Raw genomic sequence first — 27595 nt, 5'->3', positions numbered from 1 at the left:
CTTTCCCCGATCGCTCAAATCGAAATAAATTTGCTTTTGAGTAAATTAAAAACAAACAAACAAAATCAAATATTAATGTCCTGTAACGCGGATTCCAACGATATTCAATTGAATGAGTGTTTTGATAAAGGGTGTGCAAGGGGGGATGCGATTTCCATTCGGCAATTTAGAAAAATCCTAGGGAATAGGACAAGTTAGTCTGCAGGTTTATTTGTCTGTCAAACGAGGGAGAATTTACGGTGGAGTGGGTTGAATAGGGGGAAAACAAGCGAGGAAAGTGGAAAAAGTGTCATTTAGTCAGAGCGACAAATGAAGAGAAATAAAAATAACCAAAATAACTGGAATTCCCCCTCCGCTCACACAGCCCTTCGTCCCTGCATTCTCTTCAATTGAGTCATCTCCATGGCCATGGCCAATTCCCCAGTCTCAGCCTTGTTAGTCCTGCCATTTTTGGTATTCAAATGTTATTTTTGGCTCAACACGGAATGTTGGATGATGGAGAAGGGGGTGTGCGGTGTGTTGGGCAGAGGAAAGGGAGGTCGTTGAGGAAGGAGTGTGTGAAATGCGGAAGTGTTTTTGTTGTCGCCGAAAGCAACAAATGCAAAAAAAAAGCAAAGCGACCACAGGAAAATGCCTTCAAACTTTTGTTTGGGTTCGTTCTTTCGCTTTTCTTTCCTTTTTGCCCCCTCTTCTTTTGTTGTTGTATTTATAGCCGGAAAAGGAAAAGGATTAAGAGCAACAAAAAAAAAGAATTTTAAAAGCGGAAAACATGCGTGTTGATTTGGCCTTTGGCTATTAAGTACGTTGAGTGCCTTCCCTGATTGATGCTGATGCTGTTGCCGATGCCTAGGCCGAGACTGAGACTGAGTTAGGGAACTGGATTTTGTTGTTCTTGGGTCTCACATCCTGTCGACTGTCCCGCCTCGTCCTGGGTGGGACACCTGCAAGCCGAACAAATATTTCCTTCGTCCACTTACTCAACAATAATTTCGATTACCTGCTGAATTTGTGGGGCAGCTGTACCTATTGCAGATGCAATTAAATGTTAATCGATTGTGTTTGCAAATGTGGGCGTGGTCACGTCCACACACAGCCCACAATTCAAGTGGTGTGTGTGTGTGTTTGTGTGCGAACCTGCATACATGAGTGAGAATAATCAACCAGCCAAGTGAGACACAGAGTGAGAGAGAGAGAGTGAGCAAGAGGAGCAAGCTGAAGAAGCGGCATATGCCAGTGACCTCTTACCTGCAAAGAAGCCTTTTAGGCATTTAGGTTAGGTAATGGGTATTTCGATGAATAAGTCGAGTTGGAGTGATGGGGGAGGGAACCCTCCTCTGTGTGTTTGTCACTGGCATAATTAATTGTAAATAATTGTTCAAATGTCATTTGCAAAATTTATTTCTAATGTCGAAATGCCAACTACTTAAATGACCGCCCCTAAAAGTATGCACAAGAAGTATATGGCAAAATGCTAAAACCAATGGAATTTTCTTCATGGGGTTTTTCCCCCTTGCTAGTTAAATGTTTGTGTCAAAATGCTATTTATAATTCGCAAACAGTTATGTCTAGGGGCAACTTTATATATATATAAACATACATATATATTTTCTCTCGATATTTGCATGTCAAACGCGTAATAATTTCAAATTACTGCGACACTTTTCTTACCTTAGCTTACTCCTCTTCATCTTGCTCGTTCTCCTTGCGTATGTTGGTTTCCCCCGCAGTTGGTTCAGTTCTCCCACCCACAAGTCGAAGGCATTATTTATGACTTGTACGCTTTCTGCGTCATTTTATAAACATTTTTCAAAATATGTTGCCAGAGCATCGTAAAAAAAACAACATACAACAAGAAGATGAAGTCGAGGAGACGCCTTTATGTTTTATTTATGAGACACGAACACAAAACTCATACCTTTTCCATAATGCAGCATGCCTTTTAATGTGTGTGTGCGAGTTAGGGGGTGTACGTATGTATGTATCAGTGTGCTGAATATAAGGGGGTAAAAAGTGGAAGCTTGGCTAGGGGGGAATCACCTTTTAGTATGTTAAATATTGGCAACTTTTTATGGCGGTAATTATGGTAAAGTTTAACCGAAATCGATATGCAAATGTCTGGCCATATGTTAGCGATGAAAGGGTCAAAGGGTTTTGCTATCGATATCGGTTGCCAGTCAAGCAAAAAAAAAATCGTCGTTTTAAATATTAATACATCAATCCACTTAATATGCGAGTTTATAACATTGAATGATGCAATAAATATAAAAAAAAAAAGAAACACAACGACGATGATGATGGTAGGGAGTCTGTGTATCTGGTTATAAATCCCTCAACCACTTGAGTTGATGATGAGTTTCAGTCTTGTCTTTTCGCTGATATGAGCACCTCGTAAAGGGACCATCACAAAGGATGCGCCGCGTTGCCTCTTCGGCTCTTTTGGCCTCCTGATGATGTCCATTAAAGTAACATCTTAACCACAAAAATGAAAGAAGTGATGCAGAAGCAGTTCTCATTTCTTTTCAATCTTTTTGCCCGAAAAAGTCAAAAGACCACAAAAGCCAGAAAACATGATTGTAATATTCTCTTAGCCCACTCTCACTCACTCGCTCTCTCGCTCCCTCTCTGTCTCACTGAAGACAAAACAAATTTTGGCATAAGCGCGCACTTCCTTCTCGACAGGATGAGGTCCTTGTTACAAAGGAAGTGCCCTGCTTGTTTACTCGCACAACTTATAAAGAAAACATCAACTTGGATTTCCGACAAAGAGCAACAAAAACAATAAGCAAACAGCAACCGAAAACAGAACACAAACTGAGACACACAAGCCGCACACACACACACACACACACACACAGAAAATATCAAAGTGGAATTTGCATTAAAACTTAAGAAATCATCGGACCACAGAGATTGTTGCTGGAGACACAGTGCGGCTATAAGAGGCAAAAATGGAACGATTGTATGGGTAGGTAGTTGGCGGTGACGGGAATAGGAAATTTAGCTGGCCCAAAAAACAAAACAAAGCCAAAAAAAAAAAAACCTTACCAAAAAGAAAATATATATATAAAGTAAAATAAAATATTGTATAACATTTTCTGGGTGCGCTTGTGCGTTATGATTGCACAACAAGAAACAAAACTTACATATTGCGCAAATGCTAAAGAGAAATGAAAATGGAAATGAAAATGGCAAGGAAACGGCAAAATCGGGGATTGCAGTGAATGGTGGGTGAGACTATGTCTCTGGTGTAAAAGAATGGGGGGGAGGGGAAAGTCACGCCCATCTGGTGGAAATAAAAACTGCAACTGACATAATTACGCATGCAGAATATATTTAGTTGCAATTGTTTCTTTTTGTCTGTCTGACAAATGAATGAACTTTACAAAACGCTTCAAATGCAATTGAATTACAAAGTCGCGGTTGAAATTTCTCAATTGTCACAACAACAAAAAGCTTCTGCAATTTCAAATTTTGGAAAGTGAATTCAATCTTTAGTCGTTGTTTAAGGTTAATTATCACTTAAGCGCACCTAAATAGCTGTCAGTCCTAACTTTGTTTGACTACAATACTACTAGAGGTCTTTAGTAGGATTTCAGCATTTTTATTGACTTCCAACTGAGTATCGTCGAACCGACAGAAAGAAACTTTACTCACTGATAAACTAGGAAGTCAGAACAAATTTTGTGCTAAAAATATAAACACAAGTACCAACAACGTTAAATTAATAATTTCGCCATAACGACAAATCACAAATAACAACAAAACATGACAATTGCAGAAGCTAAGTCGCTGTTTGCTGTCCTTTTGTCAGTTTTCATGCACGTGCCAAAGTGTTTTAAAGTAGATTCTTCTTTGTTGCGGTTGAGACCATTGTGTTAGGATGAAAAAAAAGAATGAGAAAATGAAGAAAAAAAGTGAAGAAGATAGCAAACAAAATGTAAGATGAAATATATAAAAAATAATTCGATAAATTCAAAATTTGAATAGTATTTAAGTACATAAAAAAAGGTAAAGCGAAATGTTAATAATTGGTTTGATTCCTTTCGGCTTTTCCATTTCACTTGAGTATTGTTCCAACTTTTAAACGAATCGCTAAAGATCTGTATGTCCAATATATAGAATTCTCGTCGCATTTAGGGTGTTCAAGATATCCTTATATCAGTTACATTCAACCCCTTTACGCTTATGGTGTATGATGTATAGGAACAAGTAGTTAATGTAGTCTATGCAAGTCTTCGATTGCTTTTACTTAAGTGATTTAAGTCTAACTAATTTCTCAACTTATAATTGAATTGTTTGTATTCAAAAAACAAAGTTTATTTAGTTTTGAAACACAATTTTGAGCTTAATATATTATTTCAGAGCTACATTAGTCTATGTATTGATTAACTGAGACTAACAAAGCTTAGTGTATTTGATTGTTAAGAGACACATAAAGGTTATTGAAATCCATATTTAAATGGGGCCAATCTATCAATAAAATAATGTACTTGCTTAACTATCAAAGCCAAATGATTCCCATGTGTATTGAAGTTTGATGAAAATAACTGTTAAGTGGAAGACTTTTTCATTGGAACTACAAGACCGACATGCTGTCTGATTATTTCATATTCTGTATATCTGAATAAACATTCATATCTGCCGCATTTGTGAGCAATATGTGTTTGTATATAACAACAGTGGCTAAAAGCTTTAAATTGAGGAAGGACTATATTGCGTACGTAATGGAGCATTACTGGTTAAGTCTAAGAACGTGCTGTCAATGCAGTTATGTGGCTAATGAGAGCAGAATGAAATACTAATGATGTACAAGTTGAAGCTGCCATGTTGAACACGTCAGAGATGTCATTGCGTGTAGAATAAAGTTGTTTATGTTATGGCATGACAAATTGTCAGCACTTGAGACGACAATATGTAATCAGATATCAAAGTTGTGAAGCCTTTCGATTATGTATTTGTAACTAGTTGCAAAGCATTTACTTAACATTAACTTTACTAGCAAAGTGGCGTTATTAATAATATACTTTATAACTTAATTGTTGAACTTTAATTCCCCATAAGTTAAGTAATTTGAACTCCAACTTTTTGTTTTGTTGCTAAAATTATTTGAAGAGCGATTTGCTTTTAGGCAAATTATGATTAACTTTATTATTTTATTCTCTGCTGATTTCTGGTTTGTTGTCTGCTCGCTTTAAGGATTTACAAATCGAATTCAAGTTCAAGTCAAAAGTCACCCCCTTGTTTGAGTGCGTGTATGAGTTCGTGTTTGTGTCTGTGTGTATCGTATAGGCCCAACAAAGCCGCAAAAATCCAAGAGGGAACGACAACGCAAAACCGCTTTAGGACTTCGCTCTTTGAATTAATTTGTGCTTACAATCTTGGCCAATGAGATTTATGCGTTCAGTTTCGTATTACATGCTTCCTTTTTTGCCTTATTTGGTGCCCTTTTCTTTTTCGTGTTGTTTTCTTTTTTCTTCTTTTCTCCCCTTAGCAAAAGAGAGCTGTGCGTGTGTGTGTGTGGGTGTTTTGGTTTTTCGAAAAAATGCAAACAAAAATATTGTTTTGTTTATTTTGTTGACTCCTAAGCACGCAAGCACGTGTTTCGTTCGAAAAGCCTACAAAATATAACACACGCTCTCTGTCTCTCTCTCTTAAAGGATTTTTCGAACTAAACGAAAGGACAGACACCCGAAATGCGAACAACAACACGAGCCACAAAACGAAATGATACGATATGAAACGATGTACCAAGACTTCGGTTTTGTTGTCGTCCCGAGCTCGACTCGCTCGTCTATTGGCCATGGTCTTGCCCATGAAGCGAAGCATTTTTGGAGCAAATTCAGTTTCAGTTTAACTCGAACCTGCTCCGGAAGTGGACGCCAACTAGCGCCAAGTTGTGTGTGCTGCTTTTTTTTTGAGTTCACTATTGTCTCGTCGTACTAAGAAGAATAAAGTAACTTCCAAAATATACAAAAATCTCAGATCAACAAAAAAAATTAATAAGAAAAACTGAAAGTTTACAATAAATCAAATCAAGTGTTGAGTGTTGTTTTAATCAATAAAAGTAAAGTGAGCTCCATAAAACAAATATATATTAAAAATTCAATTAAATACAAAGTGATTAAAAATGGTTTTTGTGTTGCGACGATCGTAAAAAAACCGAAATCCCAAAATAAGAACAAATGACTTAATGCCACCACAGACAATAAAATGCCAATGGAAGAAAGGTGGCTTTTTATTTTTTATTTTTTTTTTTTTGTTGTGTTAGAGAGGGGATCGTAAAAGGCTTAAAAGAAAGAACCCTTGCAATTTGCATGCTAGCAAATTCTCATTAAAAATACAGTTGCTGCCGGTGCCGATGCAAGTGCAAGTGCCGCCACTCTGCTTCTTCTCATACTCACTCACTTATTCCACCTACTTGTGCGTTGGTTGGCTCGTTCGTTTCTACTCCTGCCACATAAATTTCACGGCAATCAGCCAGGACTGCAAGTCATCCAAACTTCATTTGTTGCTCCTGTTCCTGCTACTGCTACTGCTGCCGTTCAGAGTCAGAGGCTGCACTTGCGCTTGTGCGCTGATGGTGGTGGTGGCGGTGCTCCTGCTCCTGAAATATTGCTTCCATTATTTATGTTAAGTTTATGCAACATTTTCTCTTCCATCTTGCTGATGCTTCCACTTTTTTTGCTCCCCGCTGTGCTACTGCCGGCTGCTGCACTTGTTTTTAATATCCTTCAGCTTGTAAAGGAATTACTTCTGAAGACTCGCGGCATTTGAGTTTTTCACAACCGTCTTTTACTCTGTCTCTCTTCCTCTTTCTCTCAGTGCATTATCCTCTTCTATGTCTTCGTCTTCTTCGGCTCCCTTTTGTTTCTCATCTTTATTTTTCTATCATTTGCCTCGTTATTGGTGGGACCCTCTGGGCGAAGCCAGATGCCAGACAACATCATCATCTTTTGGTTCGATGCACTTGAGTTCCATACTCCAAGACTAGCATGGGTATAGCAATTGGTAAGGGAAGGGATATTGATAGCAAAGTGCATTAATAAATCAATTGTTTGCATTTCGAAGAGCTTGTTTAGCCACCGGGATTGAAGAAATACTTGTACGAACAATAAATATTAGATACTCAAGTCTGAAATCGAAGCCGATTCATTCAATGACTGAATCAACTTTGTTTACCATACTACTACATCCAAGCCGGGCATCAACAAAACTGATAAACAAAAAGTGACAAGACAAAAGCGGAAATTTTCATTTATAATGTGAATGACTCTAAATGAATTTGTATCAAATTATTTCCTGTCAGTGTGAGCCAGGAAAGAGCTTTTTTTTGTAACTTGACAGGCAACCTTTTCCTGATTTTTATAGATTATTTATATTTCTTGCGTTTTCTAATTTTGTTCTTACTATAAAAAAACTTTAACAAATTTAACAAAACTTTACATATTTCAAATAAAGTTTCTATTCTTAAATATGTTTATTGGAAATAAGAAATTTTACTTTATTTAAGAAATTAAATTATTTGTTGTTTATGAAAACAACAATTTGATTTTGGAGATTGTTTTGTCATTAAATTTCTTAAATTTCTATTTGCTTGACTATTTCAAAGTGATGTAAAAATTAAACACTTTTGTTTATATCATTTTCATTCGTTATACTCGATCATTCAGATTTTAAAATACATCACTTTTATTTTGATTCATGCTAAATTCTATAAAAAATGTTTAAGTTCTCTATCAATTAATTTTTTGGGTATTTCTAAAACGAATATGATTTTCAGAAACTTTAAACAATTTGTTGGATTCTTAAAAATTAACTTCTCTTATTAATTTGATCTTATATTGTATCTAAACAAATATTTTGCGCCATTAAGTTATAATTTGCAATCAGTTTTAGTCTTAAATCCTGCGCTAAGTTCGAAGACTGCTGATAAAAGAAATTTGGCTGTAATGCTCAGTGGAAAGTTTAATGAACTCGTTAAAAAAAAGACTTAAAAATGACAAAATAAAGGTTTCCTTCATGTGATTTTAAGCTGATGTATGAAACAAAGAATTTAAATTTATATAAAGTCAATAATTAAGTTTTTAAATAGCATCTAATTGTTTGGACTATTATTTCAAAGCAAGAGCTATGATTTTTGCAAATTAAAATGTGTAACCTTTTGCGAAAGTTTTCTATGAAGTTTCATTAAAAATCAGAATTTATGCTTAAAATCATTGTCATTTTATGGTTTAATCAAACAATTTCACAAGACTATTAATTCACCCTCGATTGTTTAAATAACTGCCAAGACCCCAAACCATTCCACATCAACCCAATTCCACTTCATGTGGGTGAATTCAGTCAAGCAAGTTGAAATTCCCCCCGAAACTAACCATAAGTATATTTGGTTTCTCATAATGGACCGCAAAAGTACTATTCCCGGTCTCATTTGTTTCTTGGGTGTTATTCGTATTCTCATTGTTGTTTTTGTTGCTGTGGTATATATATATATATTTTTTTTGTATTTTAAGCTCATTAAGTGTTTTTCCTGCCATTTTCACACAAAAATAAACAAAACCGCCAAAGGGCTTAGCGTTCTTTTGTTTTGTTTTTCAAGGGAATGTCCTTCTGGTTGTATGTTTTAGTACGTAAAAATTATGGTAAAACTGAAACTAATTAGCCACTTCGGGCGTTCATTTTATGTTCATTTTCTATGCTGCTTTATTTTTGGGTTGGGGAATTTAAATATTTGTGTAAATATTTGTATGTGTAGATTACATAAATATATTCAAGTGAATATAATGCATTTCATGCTTGCTTGCCAGAGATATTCATACCAATTTCAATTCCAATCTCATACTCATACCCATTCCCATGCCTGGCGAACAATTCCATTTGCGACTTGCATTGTTCAGCTGCCTGGCCGCATGCCTTTCTCCATCTATATCTCTGTTCCTCCCAATGCCCCTCTCTCTCTCACGCTTCCGCTCTCTAGAGAGCATAATGGTGAAGTGGGAGGGTCGTAGTGCTGGAACAGTGTCAGGATGAAGATGAGGATGCAACTGAGCCAAGTGAGCCAAGTGAAATGACAGCCGCCGCGAAAACCATTCCATTTCTCTTCTTTTTTGGTTTTTTTTGCTACCTCCAGCATAATTTACATCTCATGCTGTCACTGTTTCTCTCTCTCTCTTTCTTTGTCTTCTGTCCCTGTCTATCTCTTTCTGTTGAGTGCAATTGAAGTTGTCTTTCCAATTGTCGCCATGAATTTACCGGACTATTTTTTTTTTTGTTCCTGAACGGAAATAAAAGTTAAGTTCAATTTATACAACATGTCAAGTTGCCTGTTAAGTTGTGATTTCTAGTCTAAATCATTTGTTTTAGTCCATTCCACACCGCCCGCCACTTGTCATTTGACCAAACTCGACCACTTACTGATTGCATCATAATTACCTCATTTTTAGTAAGCAAACCTTTTTTCCGCTTTGGTCCTACTAAGTGCTTTTTAACGAGCTGCTGCCCAGTTCAGAAATCCTTCCCTTTTTTTCAACACAAAATTTGCTTTCGAAATACAAAAAAAAAAAAAAAGGAAAAAAGAGAAGAGAATACCAAACAAATGTCGTAATTTTTGGTTTTCTATACAATTTTCTGTGATTTTGTGGTAATAATCTAGTACATGAAGCCATAATTTGTAATTTCAACCTAATTAGTTTGGGTGAAACATTGGGGAGAGATCAAGCAAAGGGAGCCCAATTGTGGGAGGGGTTAATGGGCGTGACTGAGTACAGAGAAAAACATTGTCGTCAGCAATAAAATGTCACTGAAACTGGCACAGGCATCACACACATACACAAAACGCCCATTTCAGTGGGGACACGCCTCCTCACTATGTTAGAGATACGCCGCAGGCAATATATGTACATATGTACATACATACATACATGCAACCCGCCTGTCCCTGACTCTCCTGTATGGTCCTTAATTCTGATAATATTTTTGTGGTGAGACATATGTAAATTTTTGGAGGTCATTTAAATTGATTTCCTCTTTTGTTTCGTTTTATTTTTGACCAAATTTGGTTTAAAAATCCAAAAATTAGACTTTAAAGTGTCCTACATTTAATCACAAATATCGTAGATCATCAGTAAAAATGTTTGTCTTGTCTTTTCTTAGTGATCTACTAAACTCTTTGTACGTTTAACTTGCATTCCTTTAAAATGTTTCAATAAAAACATTATTAAAACTCGATTCAAGAGGGACAGCAATTTCGAAGTCGAAAGTCAACTTAGCCACATTTAATTACTTTTTATAAGCTTCAATAATTTTTCATGAAATTGGCAATAAAATTTGTTAAATGCATTTACATTAATAACAGAATAACGACAATTTTACGACGACCATTAATCCTAAGGATCTTGCTTGACTCTTTCTATAGGATATATAGTGGTTTAATTGTTTCAACGACATCAGTAAGAAGTCTATACGAAAATTAAGTAGAAGTGGTCTTAAGTTGTATTAACTTTTAAACCATTTGATATTTGTTAGATTTTAAGTCAACGTTTAACTACTAATGCCATAGAATTTGCCTTTTCAAAAAGTAAATATACACTTAAACAACAAAAAGCCTCATAAACTCAACTGTGACATATGACCCGAACTTTTTGTTTGTATGCTTTGTTTTGTTTATCGAATGTTTAAATACTTTGCAAAAAAAAAAAAAAAAAAATCAACAGCAGTAGTTGAAAAAGAAGATGAAAAAATTTGAATATATTTAACTATTCGTTTTTATTATTAAATGCATACGCATAAATATTTAAACCATGTCAGGGAGTGACAAGGGGTTTGTCAGACAGATGGCAGCGATGTGTGAGAGAGAGACAGACATAGAGAGAGAGAGAGAGAGAGAGAGAGAGCGAGCGAGAAAAAAGAACTGGCAATCATCATCATCATCATCCAAAAAAAAAAAAAAAAAAATGCTAGCCATTTCAAATATTAATGTCTTGATGCGACAACTGAGCTGCGACTGAGTGAGGATTGTAAAAGGAAGTAGACAAGGGGCAGGGGCCAGGGAGTGGAATGAACACCAGCAGCAGCAGCAGCAGCAGGAAGCTGATATGGCATGTGCATTCATAAATCATTTGACAAAATTGCCCTGGCCAAGTCGACGTCCTCGTCGTCCAAACAGTCCACAACACACTCATACAATTCCAATTCTCTTCTTCCTTCAACGCCCCCGCCCCAAGCATATCACTCAGTTAAAGTGCATTTAAATGAAAACAAGAAATCATGTGGTCAGAAACATTAAAGCCACGAATAATGTATGCTCTAACAATGGGGTGTTCTATACTCCAACCAGTTAAAAGTTAAGCTCTATTTTTGACCAAACTTGTTCTTCATTGGTTTTTCGATCTGAAATTTTATATTTACTTTCAAACGTCCAGAAATTTATTTAACTTTATGATTGGTTCCATTGTTTAGTTTCTCTAATGCAAAAAACCATAGATAGTAAAGAAATCGTGTGTCTTTATTTCTAAAATGAAGATCATTAAAAAACAAGTTCATGATCATTTGGATTACCTCAACTTAAATCTTATATGATTTAGTTAGCTTGAATGATTTAATATAAATTCTTTTTTCTTGTCTAAATTCTATAACAATTTGTAAACAAAAACATTTCTTGCATATGAACTAGACATTGTTTTTGAACATAAGTGACACTAAATAAATGATGACCTTGTTCATTTATTAATTCATTCATTGAGAGAGATGTCAAACTTGACTTGAATGCCACTGTAACTATGCCAATTGATGGTATTCCACATATTTCTCATACGAAAACAAGAGCAACGAAAATTTCAACTGCAACAGCAACAATAACAACAACAACAGCAGCAGCATCAATGGCAATGGCAACGGGAATGGCCAATGCAATTCATGCGCAATGAATTTCTGTGGCCATGTTATGACAATACACAAAAAAGGAAAGAAAAAAAAAATTAAAAAAGAAATGCTACAACAACAAGCAACAGCTCAGTAGCAACAATGAATCGTTCCGCTATATAAAATAGCCAACATCAATGCAACGCACTCATATATGTATATGCATATATAGCACTCACTCCCTCTCTTTCTCTCTGACCGGAATAAAGTGCTATTAATAATAAATGTTGGCCCAGTACGTTACGTGTGTGTGTGTGTGTGTGTGTGTGTGTAAAGGGATGCGGTGGGGTGAGGTGGTTGGGTCAGCCAAATGAACTTGGCAAAAACCGAAAACAAGCGAAACAAACCAACAACCAAAGGCAACCAACAACTGGCAACTGCAGCATATAAAGAGCGAGAAAAGGTTCAAGCCATGAACAAGGCAATGCGTGTGACCCATTGTAGTTGTTGCTGTTGCTTACAACATTGTAAAGCCCAGCAACAACAACAACAACAACAGCACCAGCAACAATAATAAAAGTGCCATAATAATAATAAATGCCATAATCCCCTTTGAATCGGCGATACTCTGCAACGGCCTCTGTATATCCCTATTTGGCGTTCGCCTCTCTTCCCCTCTCTCTCTATCTTCCAGTGTGTGTGTGTGTGTTTGTGTGCAATTTTTATTTTCAATTTCATTGTTTCGTCTGCAGCAACAGCAACAGTAACAACAGCAACACGGACCGCAATGCCATTGACGCGTCAAGTGAATTAAGCGATTTTTTAAAGCTTTACGCTAAATGAAATTTGAATTGCCAAAGTGTTCACTTGTGTGTGCAAATTAAATTACGCAAAATCAAATAAATGTTTTTCAACTCGACGTTACCCCCTCCTCAATATTCCCCTGTCTCTCTGTGTTTCCAAAAATAACAAAACGGCAACAACAATAACAGCAATAACAACAACAACAATAATAATAAAAGCATCATCAGCATCACTAACAACAAGTATCTACAACAAATAATCCAATCTATATACAAAGACATATATATATATACATACATATATAAATATATATATCCTGTAAATATATCCAAACGTGTCGCCGCTTCATCTAAATAATTCAACGAATTTTCAACGGATTTAAATCAACTCAATCAACAACCAAAAATCAACAAAATCAACGCACATACATTCACGCACAAACACACGGACACACACAATCACAGAAAGAAAACAAGATAAATACACAAAATGTTCATCATAACGGTAATTAAATTGCTCCTATTGGCACTTAACATATTTCCAAGCCGATTCACAAATCGTCGGATAATGTTCCTCATCTATATGACCAATTTGGTTACACATGGTAAGTTGTGAAGCTACAACACTAACTTGCCTACATAATTTGATGTTAATAATTATTCTACATATACTCATAGTTAGTACATTTGTAATAGAGTCGAAGACATCCACAGTATGAACTTGCCCACATATTTCATAAGAATTAATGTTAAAATATATAAATGTCCGATCGGGTTATGGAATAGATATTGCAGTTCGATCAGTAAAAAGTCTATTTCTAAAAATTGATTCACCAAATATATCAATAATGAAACGGATGCTTATGACGTCGTGTTGGGCAATATTCATGTTAATGGAAAAATGTTAGCATACTTTTTAGGGTTTACTTTAAATTACTTCTAAGTTATACATATGAACTATAAATACACCTTTACAGCTTTATTTCAAGAACCTTTTGTTTAAATAACTCAATTCTGAGAATCTTATAATTCTTATGATTGCATTTGAAAAACTGAAACATGATTCCATTCGTTTAAATTGATTTAGACCCCCATTGATAGCTTTTCAATATTTCTTATTACTATTCTTGTCTAACCAATTTGTTTGTAAAAGATTCTCAATTGTCTAAGTTGAGTGAATCAAAGTAAACTCGATAGTTTAAGCATTTAACTATCAATTTAGGTGTGTGTGTGTGCGTGTGTCCAATTATTCAGTTAACAAAATCCCATTTAAACCTATTGCTCGTGCTTGTACCCTTTACTTTACAGTTGGTATTTTGTTCAAATTGCTGATGTTGCGTTGCTATTGAAGCCTTTTTCGACAATGCCCTGCTCCAAGCCAGTGCAACGAAATGTGGTAATGGTAGATATAGGTTTGCTGTTGTTGTTGCCGTTGTCTTCTTGTTCTTGTTCTGCCGGGTCATAATTTAATTAGGAAAATGAGACCTCAAAACAGGCGGCGGCTTGCATTCAATGTCCATGTCCTGTACTTCAGTTGTGCCCACCGCATACCTTTACATACCAACATTTTGTACTCCAGTTGTACCTCTCCTCCCCGCCCTTTCCTCATACTATTCCCACAATCCACACAATACGCCACACTCTTTGGCCTCCTCTCCCCCCTCCAGACACTAACACACTAACTGTGTATTGGTGAGAGACAGGTGCAGCGTGTTGGCATGCGGGCACGCTGACTGCGTGGCGCAGATAACAAGCACACGTACCTGTTAGCCTGAAGCAAACTTACTCTTCGACTAAGAGTAGCAGCACGAGTTGTAGTAGTAGAAGGAGCAGGGTAAAACGGAAGAGGTGTTTCCGCGGCAAAAAAAAAAAAAAAAAAAAGAAAACAGGAAAAACAAAATGAAGCAAAATAGAATAGTATAAGGGGAAAAAGCAGAACACGAACACGGCACACCAAAATGCAAAATGCATAGAAAAACAAAGCACATAGCATTGGCATCCAACCACCAAGGACGATGGTGAGCAGGAGTAGCAGCAGCAGCAGCTCCTCAACAGGCTGCCTTTTGCCTCTGCCTCTGACTCTTACGCTACGTGCCAGCTCCCAGGAGTCCTTTCCCATCTTCATACCTCTATCCGTCCAGCGTAGTCGTAGCTGCCGTTGTCGCTGTCGTTGTTGCTGTTGCTGTTGCTGTCGGTGTTGCCATTGCAGCCAGATAAAAAATTGCTTTGTTTAATTATTTCATAATGACGCTGCGGCCTGCCATCGCCGCCAGTGCAACTGCTGTTACTGATGTTGATTATATTTGGCCCGAGGGTCAGGTCAGGGATATCCGGACAACAGCTGCTACTGAAAAACGCCAGCTCCATCATCATTTGCACTTCTTTATTTTTATTACCCTATAGAGGAAGCTAGCAAGGTGGCTGGTGAGGTGGCTAGCAGAATGGAAGGAGTATTACCACCAAAAGATAATGATTTTGTTAACTTGAACTAAAATTCATAAAAAAACCCAATTTTTTAATGGCATTTTATAGCTTAATTTAAAACCAGAGGGCCGGGGCTAACTTCGACCGCGTCAAAGTTTGTATACCCTTGCAACTTTTTTGGTAACTCTATCCTTACCTCTTAGCCATCAATGTGGAAGAACGTTTTATCTAAAAAGGCTTAAGCTTGAGAAAGAAAGGCCTACAATCATAGGAAATAACGAAGATATTGATCAAAGTCACTGTTTTCCACCGATCGTTCCTATGGGAGCTATATGATATAGTCACCCGATCTTTATCAAATTCGGCACAGTCATTAACATATATATTAAATTAAGAAATGTTTAATTTAAAAGCAATCGCGTTAAAAGTAACGAAGTTATTTACAAAAGTCACTGTTTTCGACCAATCGTTCCTATGGGAGCTATATGATATAGTTACCTGATCTTGATCAAATTTGGCATAGTCGCTTATAGGCATAGTAAACTCTCTAATATTAAGTTTCACGATAATAGCATAGAAAATAACGAAGTTATTGAGAAAAGTCACTGTTCGTGACTTTGGGGTTTGTATGGGAGCTATATGATATAGTGGTCCGATCCGGCTGAATCCGAGATATACAACGCCTGCAGTATATACAAGCCTACGTGCAGCTCTGTAGCTCTTACGGTCTAGGAGGAGTTTGCGTTGATCCAGACGGACGGACGGACGGACGGACGGACGGACATGGCTAGTTGAACTCGTCTCGTCGTGCTGATCAAGAATATATATACTTTGTATGGTCGGAGATGCTTCGTTCTATGCGTTGCACACTTCTGACCAAAATTAATATACCCTTTTTGCAAGGGTATAAAAAGGAAAACCAGAGAGTGGAAACTATGAATTGAGAAATAAATAATTCTTAATTATTTTAAACAATGTAATTCTAGTTTTGCCTTTGATTCTCATTGCTTAATTCTCCTTTTCATTAAGCTCGGTTCCATTTCTTGGCGAATCTGAAATTTTAAGATCCAGAGTTATCAACTCTTCTCAATCAAATAATCAAATAATAAATATATTAGTTCAAGGTTTAGCTTTAGTAATGTCCAATGTAGATTTCTGTCAGTATCTTCTGACCTTTTCGATCTGTAATTGAAGTACACTTTTCAAATTAAAAGTAATCCCCACATGTATTAAATTTTATTGCCTAAATTAGAGCTAGATAAATATAGAGTTTTATTGTAATTGTTGGTTATTTCGATTCCATAAGCTGATTGCTAAAACCAATTGGGAATTTGTTGAATGGAAATTGAGTTAATTGCCTTTATATGTTACAAAGTAATCGAATTAAGAAACAGATTAAATACATATATATTTATTTATTCCACAGTGTACACTTGAATATTTATTTATGGTTTAGCTCATTAACTAACCAACTAACTAATCAATTAACCAACCAACCAACTAACTAACTAACTGACTAACTTTTCTATTGTATCTGCTCTTGTAATTTTCAGTTATGATGGATGAGCCACGTTTCGCGCAACCTATACCAAATGTGACAGTGGCTGTGGGCCGTGATGCCAATCTGCCTTGTGTGGTTGAACATTTGGGTGGCTATAAGGTGAGTGACTGACAGAGTGAACGAGTGGGTTAGTGAGTGGTGGCGAACAACTAAAGAAAATGGTGCGGAAAATGAACAGCGTGACCAGACCGACCGAGTTGATAAAGGAGTTTCTTTTTCTCTCTCTGGGTTTTTTTAACGAAACCCAGACGCAGTAGACTGTCAAAAATCAATTTTATAAATTGCCCACAATGGGCAATAGAAAACGTATAGACTGATGGGCGTTTTTTTTTTTTTTTTTGTGAGTAGGCGTTGCCAGTCAGTCAATTGACAGTTGAAAGATAACGACAGCACAAAAGCATGAAAAGAAAAATGTTCTAGGCCAGGCAAGAAACGCAATTGCCTTTAAATGCTGCAAAGAAAAAAAAAAAAAAACAAAATGACAACAAGAAATTTACTTTTAAAGCTATGCCAATAGTTGTCATTTGGGAATATAATTTATGAACTGTTTGCAAAGTCAAAAAGATTTCACAACCCCCAAGTATGTTAGAGTTGAGCTATTCAGGCCAAAGTTAAATTGCAAAAACTGTTAGCCATAGCAAGGACCTTGGCATGATTTTCTTCTCCCTATAATACATATATTTTCTCCTTGCAAAATGACTAGAAAATCACTTATCATTTATCTCCTCTCAGCTGCTGTTGCTTTTGCTTTTGCTGCTGCTGCTAATGTTGCTGGCACAGTGCAGCTCATAACAAATCACAAATATTTACTCGCCATATCAACTTCATATAAAACACTAACCAAGGTCCAAAAGGCTCCACTCTATTGCTGGCTCTTATTGGACTTTTGTCAACATTGGGAGCGCGTCGGAGGAAGAAGCCTGGACATTGCCAGCCATTGTATGTAGTAGTCGTAGTCGTGGTAGTAGTAGTGTCCTTCTTTCTTCATCGTTGTTCAGTTCAACGAGGAAACTCATTGCTGTCAACGAAGGCAACGATGAGAATAGTATGAGAGAGAATGAAAGTGAGTAAATTTGAAAAGTTTCCCTTCAGCCAAAGGCGGCTAAGCCAGGCGGCAGGCAGCAGGCAAGAGCTAAGGCAAAGCTAAGCAAAGGGCAGAGATGTCCTTGTGTCACACGCAATGTAAACGAAGCAACGCCATGGCAAGTGCCAACAGCAGCAGCAGCAGCAGCAAAAAGAAAAAAAAAAAAAAAGCGTATTAAAAAAGCGGAAACAGCTGTCAAGTTGGCTTTCTTGAACTCTCATGACATTCATTTATTATACATACGTAAACGTATGTATATGTGTGTGTGTGTGTATGGGCGTGTGAGCGTGTCTGTATGTGGTTCTGACATTGGTCAAACTGAAAATCGATTCCTTTCCTTTATTTTGGTTTCTTGTTTTTAGGTGGCCTGGATCCACATCGATCGTCAAATGATATTGACAATTCATCGTCACGTCATTTCGCGTATACCACGGTATAGCATCACGTACACAGATAACACCTGGTTACTTCATGTCAACCAGGCTCATCAGGATGATCGCGGCTACTACATGTGTCAGGTCAATACAAATCCCATGATCAGTCAAGTGGGTTATCTTCAGGTGGTCGGTAAGTATCCCCCTGCCTTTCCATTTAGTTTTATCTAAGACCTAATAAAATTTCTATTGTAGTTCCTCCAAATATCTTGGACATTGAGAGTACCCCCTCATCGGTTGCTGTGCGTGAGAATCAAAATATTAATATGACTTGCCGGGCCGATGGTTTCCCAGCTCCCAAAATCATTTGGCGTCGTGAGGATGGCGAAGAAATTGCGGTTGAAAAGAAAAAGAAAGGTGCGTGCACAGACAAACTAAAATTTATCAAACAGAAATAATGAAGAAGTGATTGGATATTTAGGAATTTAACAACTTAGAAAACTTAAGTTATATTTAACAGCTAAATTTTTCACAATTTTCATAGAGAGGTTAAAGAGGACTCGTAGGATTTGGCATAAACTGAAATTGCCTAATCTAAATAGAACTAAAAAAATAATTTTGAAGTAATTAAAAAGAGTAAAAAGGCTTTAAAATATGTTTTGAGAATAACTCAGTTCTTCACTTAAATCCTTTAAATGTTTATTAATTTGTTTAGCTTGTTGTTGTGTCGAACTCTTTTTTTTTAAAATTCAACCCTCTTTTTCAATTTTAATGTCTTGTTCCCTGTGCATATTACTGATGCTCGGCACGTTTATTTCGTTGGCTGGGGGACACTTTCCGGACACGGACACTGGCAAACATCATCATCAACATCATCATCTATGAGCAGTTCTGGTCTATGATGGCGATGTCCTGCCACTGACCAAAGTCAGCCGCAATGAGATGGGAGCATATCTATGCATAGCCACAAATGGTGTACCGCCCTCAGTTTCGAAACGCATCATATTGGATGTGGAGTGTAAGTATAGGCCAAAGTAAAGAGATGACTCGAAGAGAGCACAACATAATGGATGGTGTGCTGAGGGAGATTGGAAAGGGGTGATTGTACATACATATACCCCATTCTTTGTGGCACGAGGGTTTTAGGTATTATATTAGTCAGAGAGACTCTATGCCATTTTAGTTGTAACACGCGCGAGCACTTACCCAGGCGACCAGCAGCTTTCAGTAAACGCGGATATCTATCCATTCATTCAGCTCAGCCTGCCTGCCAGCCAGCCAGCCATCCATCTATCTATCCAGGGAGTATCGCATCAGCATCGGCATTGGCATCGGCAATACGGTATAGGCAACTGCTGTAGCCATCGTAGTCGTTGTCGTCGTCGTCGCGTACCTGCTGCTCATCAATTTTAACTGCACGCTCGTTGGCGTCCCGCAATGAGTGACAAACGCAGGCTCCAATGCTTCAGCATCAGCAGCATCTCCTTCCACTCTCTCGTTGGCCGTTGTCTAATGCAGCTGATATATGATGGGTAGGTTTAGTTGCTTCTGGTCCTGGTTCTAGGGCGTAAAAGTTGCGCGGCTGTTGCATGCTGTGTGCGCCAGTAAACGCTTGTTAATCCTAACGAGTTTCTACCGCCTCGCTCTCTACCCGCCCTCTCTCGCATCTCATCTCATCGTTTCGAGCTCGTCTGCTCATTCCACTCACCTATTGACAATAATTCACGTCACGTACCTGCAATAAAGTCACTTGCCGGCATTGCACGTATGACTTTGACGGCGTTTTTCTCTTCACTCAGTTCGTTTTTTCCCCCCTTTTTGTCGGTCTTTTTTTTTTTGCCGTTGTCGTCGTCCTATTTTATTATGAACGGTTTTGTGCGTGGTTGGAGTTAGTTGACGCTGTGTGTATGAGTGTACATGGAGGAAGGAGGCGTGGTATAAGGGTAACCAGCAACCATGTTTCGCATTACAGTTTTTGGGCATTGTCATCACCAAGAGGATGGCGCATTTAAATTTTTCTTGCAAACAAGCCGTTCGCTGTTTCAATTTCCCTTCTCATCTTATTCGAAATTGAAAATGAAAATACTTGACAAAAGATATATGTGTGTATGTAAGTGCGTGCGTGAGTGTGTGTGTGTGTGTGTGTGTGTGTGTGTGTGTGTGTGAGTGGGAGATATTGCTAAGGACAAATATATCATATAAAGTGTGTGCTAACAAGTCTAAGTGACGACAAAAGGAGTGACAATCAAATTATTTGGCACTTGCAATAAAAAAAAAAATAAATAAGAAAATCTCCATGGAAAAATTTTTATAAATAAAACGTAACCTAGAAAATTTTAAATCGAATCAGTGCTTTAAAGGACCTAGAATTGAAACTAACCCACTAGAAGCTTGAAAATTAAAGACTATTTGGTTAAGACGGAAAATGTTCACTCATTTTTAGAAACATAAGCAACAAATCAAGCAATAATTAAGGGGTTAAATATGTTGCTGATCTTCGAAAAGTAATTTGTTAATATGTAATGGGGAAAAAAATAATTTCTATGATATGAATACCATATGTAAACTATGCCAACAGTAAAAATGTATGCTAATATGGACTACAATTTCAATACCATTCAAAATAGCATCAATTATATTTAAAACAACATATCAGAGAATATTTTATCAACTTACCAGTAATCAATGTCATTAAAAGGCCTTGAAGGCCATAGTTAATCAGTTGTAATGGAAAAAAGTAAGACAAAAATTGTATAATTTTGTAAGGAAAAACTCTTGCAGGATCAAAGAAAACTTGACGAAAAATGTTTATTTGCTCCAAACTTTTCTTGATCCACAAACAAATCATTTTAATACGCTTAAAGCTAAAAGTTTAAACAAGTCATGTTGAATACAATTGGTTCAAGTGCATGTATTGTTTCTGTCAATTTTTAAGAATTGTAATGACAAATTACATTTGCCTTTCAGCATGTGCTTTGGCAATTTCATGCAGTTACATGCATAAACCTCTACATAAAGTTAACTCAACCAAGTGAACACACACAAACGCACATACATACATATATACAAAGCACGTACTTCGTGCTAAACTTCATTTTTCTAGTTGTTCTATTTGGTCTAGAGTATTTGCCTTAACCGTGTCGCATATTGGCAGGCAGGCAGGCAGCAGTTACCAACTCTACCAACCTGCCACCACCTGCCTGCTTACCCAACCACGTCTCGTCTAAGTTTTTTCTAGCTTTGTCATTGCACTTTCATTTTAAGCTGGCAGTCAGACACCATTACACACAGATAGAGAAACGGCAGACGGACGGATAGACAGAGAGACAGACATACAGAGGGGGTGAATTGGACAGGTGGGACTGAGAAGTGTGCGACAGAAAGAGAAAGACATTGAACAGGCGTAATGCAGGGGCTTATGCGTGCTTTAGCCAAACGCTTAAAATGCAGCGACACCTTGTCATGGATACCATCCCCTCTGCCACCAATCCATTCAGTTTATACCCGTCCTCTCAATCCGGATCTCGTATCTCCTCTTTTTCATTTACATTGCAAACATTTCATATCAAACTTTCTACCTCTTCTCTCTCTCTCTCTTCCTCTCTTACTGTTTCTCTACATTACAGTCTCTCCCATGATTTGGGTACCGAATCAACTTGTTGGTGCTCCAGCTGGCACAGATGTAACCATCGATTGCCACACCGAGGCACATCCCAAGTAAGTTCTTTACACTTTTCTCTCATCCTACAGATTTTTTTCTATTTTTCTTTTTTCGTTTTCATGTTGTGATTGCAGTGTATCTATTACTAAACTCCCCGCCCCCCGTAGTCAACCCCCTTTTTTTGATTTTGTAAAAATATTTACTTTCATTTCGACAGCATTTGATTAGTTTTCTCTTCTTGTGTTTTTTCTTTACGTTTTCTCCTGTTTTGTTTCTCTCCTCTTTTTTTTTTTTTTTTTTTGCTTTTCATTGGTGAAAATCAAATTACATGTTTTGCAGTTTTTCGGTATATTTATCTCTCAATGTTTCTCTATGCATTTTGCATTTTTCAGGGCCATCATCTATTGGGTATACAATTCGGTGATGGTTTTGCCAAGCAAAAAGTATAAAACCGACTACACTGAGAATTCCTATCGGTAAGTCATCATATCAATTAAGTGATAGCATCGAGAGAACGAGAAAGATAGTAGGAAACATACAATGTTAACTTGTGTGTATTGTTAAATATTTAATAGTCATTTGCACTTGCCAAAAAGTCTAAAATCAAGATGCAAGAGAGAACATTTTGCCCACAAAATGCCTTTAGTTGTCTTCCAGCCGATGCCTAGAGATGGGCTACAAAATATGTATAGAAATTTGTTATGGACAATGTTTTATTTTAACTTGTTGAAATTGAAGAATAAAATCGTAGACTAAATAATCAAAATACATATATTAGTTTCAGTTATTTTAATTTAGGTTTTCCCCTAATATTTGAAGTTCTATAATATGCAAAATACAATACTAGTAAAAGGTGTCAGTATAGTTTATTAGCTAAGTGTAAGAAGATACATAGATAAAAAAAACTCTAAAGTTTGTTAGTTAAGGCTAAAATTTAAACTTTAATCAATTGTTTTCTTGAAGAAATCGTATGATATTGTGAGAGTTGTGCACTTGAAATGCTGATATGTTATTCTAATGACAATCTAAGAAAATCGATATTTCGTGATGGCGATAGTCAACGCCGAAGACAAGTGTTCTTGAAAACGTTTCTTCCTACTCCTTTTACTTTGCGTCCTTCTGGCTCTCTTTCAAGAGCAAACATTTAAAATTAAGTTTAACCACATTGCATTTCTTTACCCCCTTGCTGTACATGGGGAAATATACCAACAAGACTTTACTTCTCATACCATTCTATATCTGTGTTCCATTTTTCTAAAGCGCCCACATGAAACTGACGATAAGAAACCTACAATATGGTGACTTTGGCAACTATCGATGCATCTCAAAGAATTCTCTGGGGGAAACGGAAGGCTCTATCCGTGTTTATGGTAAGTGCATTTGTATTGGTAACTTAAGTGCACTAGTTACAGTAAACACACATACACCGAAGGCACATAGACAGTACAACACCCACACACATAATATAGATACACACACACACACAAACACAAACAAATTCAGATAGAGATACTCAACCATAGCAATGCAATATCGTGTGCCCTTTGTGGCACAATTTTGCCAAAAGCTTTTACCTATGAGCCAGAGCCATAGCCATAGCTATAGCCAGGGATCTGGGAACTGGGAGAGTGGAAGGAGCTAGAATTGAAGCCGAGGCTCTGCTCCAGCGACCAACAACTACAGCAGAGGCAACATCTCCGTCTAGCTTCGATATGTGTGCCGTGTGTGCTACGAAGCGTAAAACTAAACGAGCGGAGGCTATGTGTCTGGCCCCCTTCTCGCCCTCCTTCTCTTATTCTCTTAGCACCAGCAAGTAGTGTGCTCTTTCAGTTTCTCGTCATCCCACCGCCTTATCCAGGCTCTTACTCCCAGATCCAGCTTATTGCAACTGGGAGACGGGAGACACATTCACCATAAACGTAAACGTAAACGTAAAATAAAAAGGTGAATTTCGGAATTGTTGTTTGACTTTGTATCGTTTACCTGCTAGCACACTAGCACTCGGTTGGGAGCAGCCTATAGCCATATGTATGTACATATGTATGTCTATGTGTGTGTGTGTGTATACATTACGTTTCCAGTTTTCGTTTATTTCAAAAGTGGCTTGGCTTGCATTTTATATATGTATTTAGTTCTAGTTGGCTTTGCAGTTTTGTGAAAGTTTCATGTTGTGTTTACTAGTTGGTTGTTATTGTGGCCTTTAAGGCATAACTAGAAATAACTGAAATTTATTGATATTTTATGTTGGGTTTTCGTTTTCGGTTTCAAGTCTCCATTTTATTTTTTTTTTTTTTTTTTTGTTTTTGTGGTTACTTTTGTACTTAGTTGAGTGGCAAAAAGTTCAAGTCAAGTGGTTAAAGTGTGAGTAGAGAAATTAAAAGTCAAATACAAAATGGAATGCAATTTGTTATGAGGTATGTAGATTATGAAACCTAAATGGATTACCACAGAGCTGAAATTTCTACTTTGCTGGCTAGATGGTTATGTTGTTACATCAATCTCTGAATAAAAATTTTCCTTCAGCATTAAATGATTACGAACCTCAAATATGAGTAAGACCCACAAAAAAAGTATGCTATACTTTATGGTAAATTTTTGTATTTAAAAATGTAACCCAAAACAGAATTCTATACTTGTCATCAATCTCACTATTTCTCACTATTTCAAGTTGAAGCTCCCCTTTCTTAGCTTTACATGCACATAAAATGTTTTCAACTATCATTTTGTAGGGTGAATGACTAAAAAATAACTGGTGGGGGGGGAAATAGAAATTTGTTGTCGTCTGGCTGATTTATTGACACATTATATCTAGTTTAAATTTACACTGATTACTTTTTTTTTTTAATACAAGTAATAAAGATATTTCAAATGTTTTCAAGTTTGGCCCAAAGAAGTATGCTATAATTTTCATCAATTTCATTATTCCAGTTAATTTAAAGAAACTTTAAGGAACGTATTCCTAGACTTACACACACAAAAACAAACACACACACCATCTTGACATACTAAACCAAAAGGAAACATCAGGCGAAGCAAAACACCTAAACACTTATACATAAATTTTCCCAACCAAAGAAGACTGAAATGCAAAACCATTTTATATACTCAAATATATATACCTATATATTTTTATATGTATAAAGTCCATGTTCCCCGTTCAACATAGCGGTGAATACATATTTTTCTAATAATTAATTATGGCTGCATGTTGTTATTCAAATCCATTTGCAGAAATACCTTTGCCATCAACACCATCCAAACAAGTAACACACACCACTGTGGAAACCAGGGAGAGTAAGTATAGTATCAGGACGACCCAAGAGAAAAAGAGAGAGAGAGAGAGAGACAGAGAGGGAATGGGGTATAGGGTTTGGCATTCGGCTTGCGAGCATTGCATAAACTGTGAAAGTCACACCAAAAGCAAAAGCAGTGGATGTAGCTGTAGCAGAAGGATACAGGATACGGCGAGCCACAAACAAAACTGCGAAAGTAGCAGCTAAGCCAGACAGATCCACAAACATACAACAATGGTGTGGGGTAAAGGGGGGGGTTAGGTTAAAGGAGTGAGTCAGTGGGTTGGACACGCCCACAAAAGAGATAAAGTAAAGCACTTTTGACTATTTCAGCGACGGGGTTTTTACCATTTTTTTTTTTTTTTTTGGTTTAATTTTTGTTTCATTCGTGTCTTCTTTTTTCATTTTTTGTTTTACGAGAAATTCAAGTCGAGCAGAAAAGTACACACACTTTCAAGTTTGTGTCTCTCTCTCTTCTTTGGCCATAGTCCTGTGTCTTTGTCTCTATGTGTATGTATGTATGTGTGTCGGTGTGTGAGTGTGTCCTGGTTGTGGGCAAAGCAATATGCTAGAGGATTATGCTGGGGATTTTCGGGGGCATTAGGTTGGAAACACACAAACATTTGAAACACTGACGTTGCCTTCGCCGCCGCCGCTGCTGCTGTCGACAATGGAGAGAAAAGACCAACATATTTTATTTAAAGTGACTGGCAAACGTAGAGGAACAAAACGAGACCTAATCCTGGCCTCTAGAAACAACAAAGAATGGGTTTTCGTGTGGCAAACAGATGCGGGAGTATGTCTATGCATATATTTCTTTATATATGTCTGGTCAAAACTCCAAGAAAGAGCATAAGATTTCCAGGCAATTTAACTCGCCACCAGAATAACATGTCACTTAGTAGAGAGTCTAACAAAAATGGGGTTAGATACATACACCGTGAAGCAGCGGGCAGTGGGTTAAATTTTGAAGTTTTTGGTTTAGTAATGTAAAACTTTTTTGGTTTTCTGTTTTCCGTCTTTTCTTTTTTTTTTTTTTTTTTGCGTCCAGACAATATCATACCCTCGTCACGCAACGATTCAACGAAATCCCTACAAACGGATGTCTATGCCATGAAAAACGATTTATCGCCTGGCGGATCAGCATCGGCAGCATCCTCATCATCATCGGCCACATCGATGCAAACTTCGGTACTACCCGGCGGAGTTGGTGCCATGGGTAATAGTTTGTCATCGCTAAATGGCAATGGGGGCACAAAAGGCTCACTGGCGATAGGCAAAAGTATGTTCTACACGGAAAGACCACCAAATGAGTATGCTGGCAAAAATGGTAAGTTTTCCCTCTCCCATTTTACCACATTCAATTCGATCTCTATAGCCAAAACCATTTCCTTATATATATATATATATAGCTGGCTCTTATCATAATAAGCTCTACAAATTACATGGTTTACTCTATTTATTCATATGGACTTGGCTTTGAAATCAATAAATCAACCAACTTAAGGTAAACGAAACCAAAAACAACAAAAAAACAAACCATACACAGAAAACGCATTTACAAAATGCAGCCAAAGGGGGATAAAATAAAATAGCAAACAAAACCAAGAAAACAAAAAAAAAAAAAAAAGGGATTTAAAAAACAAAAAATCATATATACAAATCTGGGGGTTAGCATTTAGGTTAAATAAATAAAACAAACAAAAAGGTAAATGGCAAGAAATTCTTCAACAATAAGAAAAAAGAAGAAGAAAAAAAAAAATGCTCATATGAAATTTTACTTTAAAAACACAAAGACACACTCACACAGACACACTCAGACAGACAGAAATTAAGAATTGTTCGAATTATTTGTTCAAAACTTACTATAAAAAAAAAACTATAACAATAATTATAATGCAATAATAATAATTCATTTCAATGTTTAAGACAGCTGTCATCATTTTGTATATGTATTTGTATGTATGTATGTATGTATGTGTCTGCTATTTGCTTTATCCTTAAGCCTTTTTGGACATATCAAAGAAAATACGTTAAACCAAAAACAATTTTCATATCAACAACATACAGAAACGAAAATAAAAACAACAACAAATAACAACAACAACTAACAAATGACAAAAGATAAGAAGCAAACAACTAAAATGTATTTCAATTTTCATTTCATTTAGTTTACTCTGATCTTGAGTTTTTTATCGTTAGCGGGCTTTGTCATTCATTCTCATGCACTTGAAATTGTTTGAATATTTTATATTCCTTAACATTTACAAACATGTAATATTTTGTTTATTTAGGTGACATTCTTTAGTCTCAATACTTCAACTAAATTAGTCGATGAATTACATCAAATTGAAAGTGAAATTTTTGCTCTTTGTGGTCTAAATTTAATTGGCAATGTCAAGTTTAATCTTTTTAATTGCTATTCAATTTTGTCTTACCCACAGTTTGTTTAGAAAGCTTCCAAAGGAAATTCAATAATATTTTTATATATTCTGTACAAATCAGAATCTCTTTTTAGTCTAAAACTCCTTAAACC

At 36.7% G+C, this 27595-nt stretch overlaps 1 protein-coding gene across 2 annotated transcripts; it reads left to right on the top strand.

Moving 5' to 3' along the window:
- Positions 1-5866: 5866 nt before the first annotated feature.
- Positions 5867-27009, top strand: DIP-delta (Dpr-interacting protein delta). Of its 2 annotated transcripts, none has more exons than XM_068286066.1 (12): positions 5867-6064; positions 12612-13267; positions 16640-16746; positions 18094-18298; positions 18361-18522; positions 18995-19123; positions 21732-21822; positions 22159-22242; positions 23027-23136; positions 24998-25060; positions 26111-26389; positions 26472-27009. In XM_068286066.1, the coding sequence occupies exons 2-12, from the start codon at positions 13153-13155 to the stop codon at positions 26540-26542; spliced, it is 1416 nt and encodes a 471-aa protein (XP_068142167.1). In that variant the 5' UTR covers positions 5867-6064; positions 12612-13152; the 3' UTR covers positions 26543-27009. The 2 variants fall into 2 exon arrangements, with proteins under 2 accessions (XP_068142167.1, XP_068142168.1); XM_068286067.1 differs by having other exon boundaries at positions 5867-6069.
- Positions 27010-27595: the final 586 nt, after the last annotated feature.

This window comes from Drosophila tropicalis, unplaced genomic scaffold (genome assembly GCF_018151085.1).
Source record: "Drosophila tropicalis isolate 14030-0801.00 unplaced genomic scaffold, ASM1815108v1 contig_443, whole genome shotgun sequence".
NCBI lineage: Eukaryota > Metazoa > Arthropoda > Insecta > Diptera > Drosophilidae > Drosophila > Drosophila tropicalis.
The sequence above is the reverse complement of the archived record's forward strand: the minus strand, read 5'-3'. Positions and strand labels throughout refer to the sequence as shown.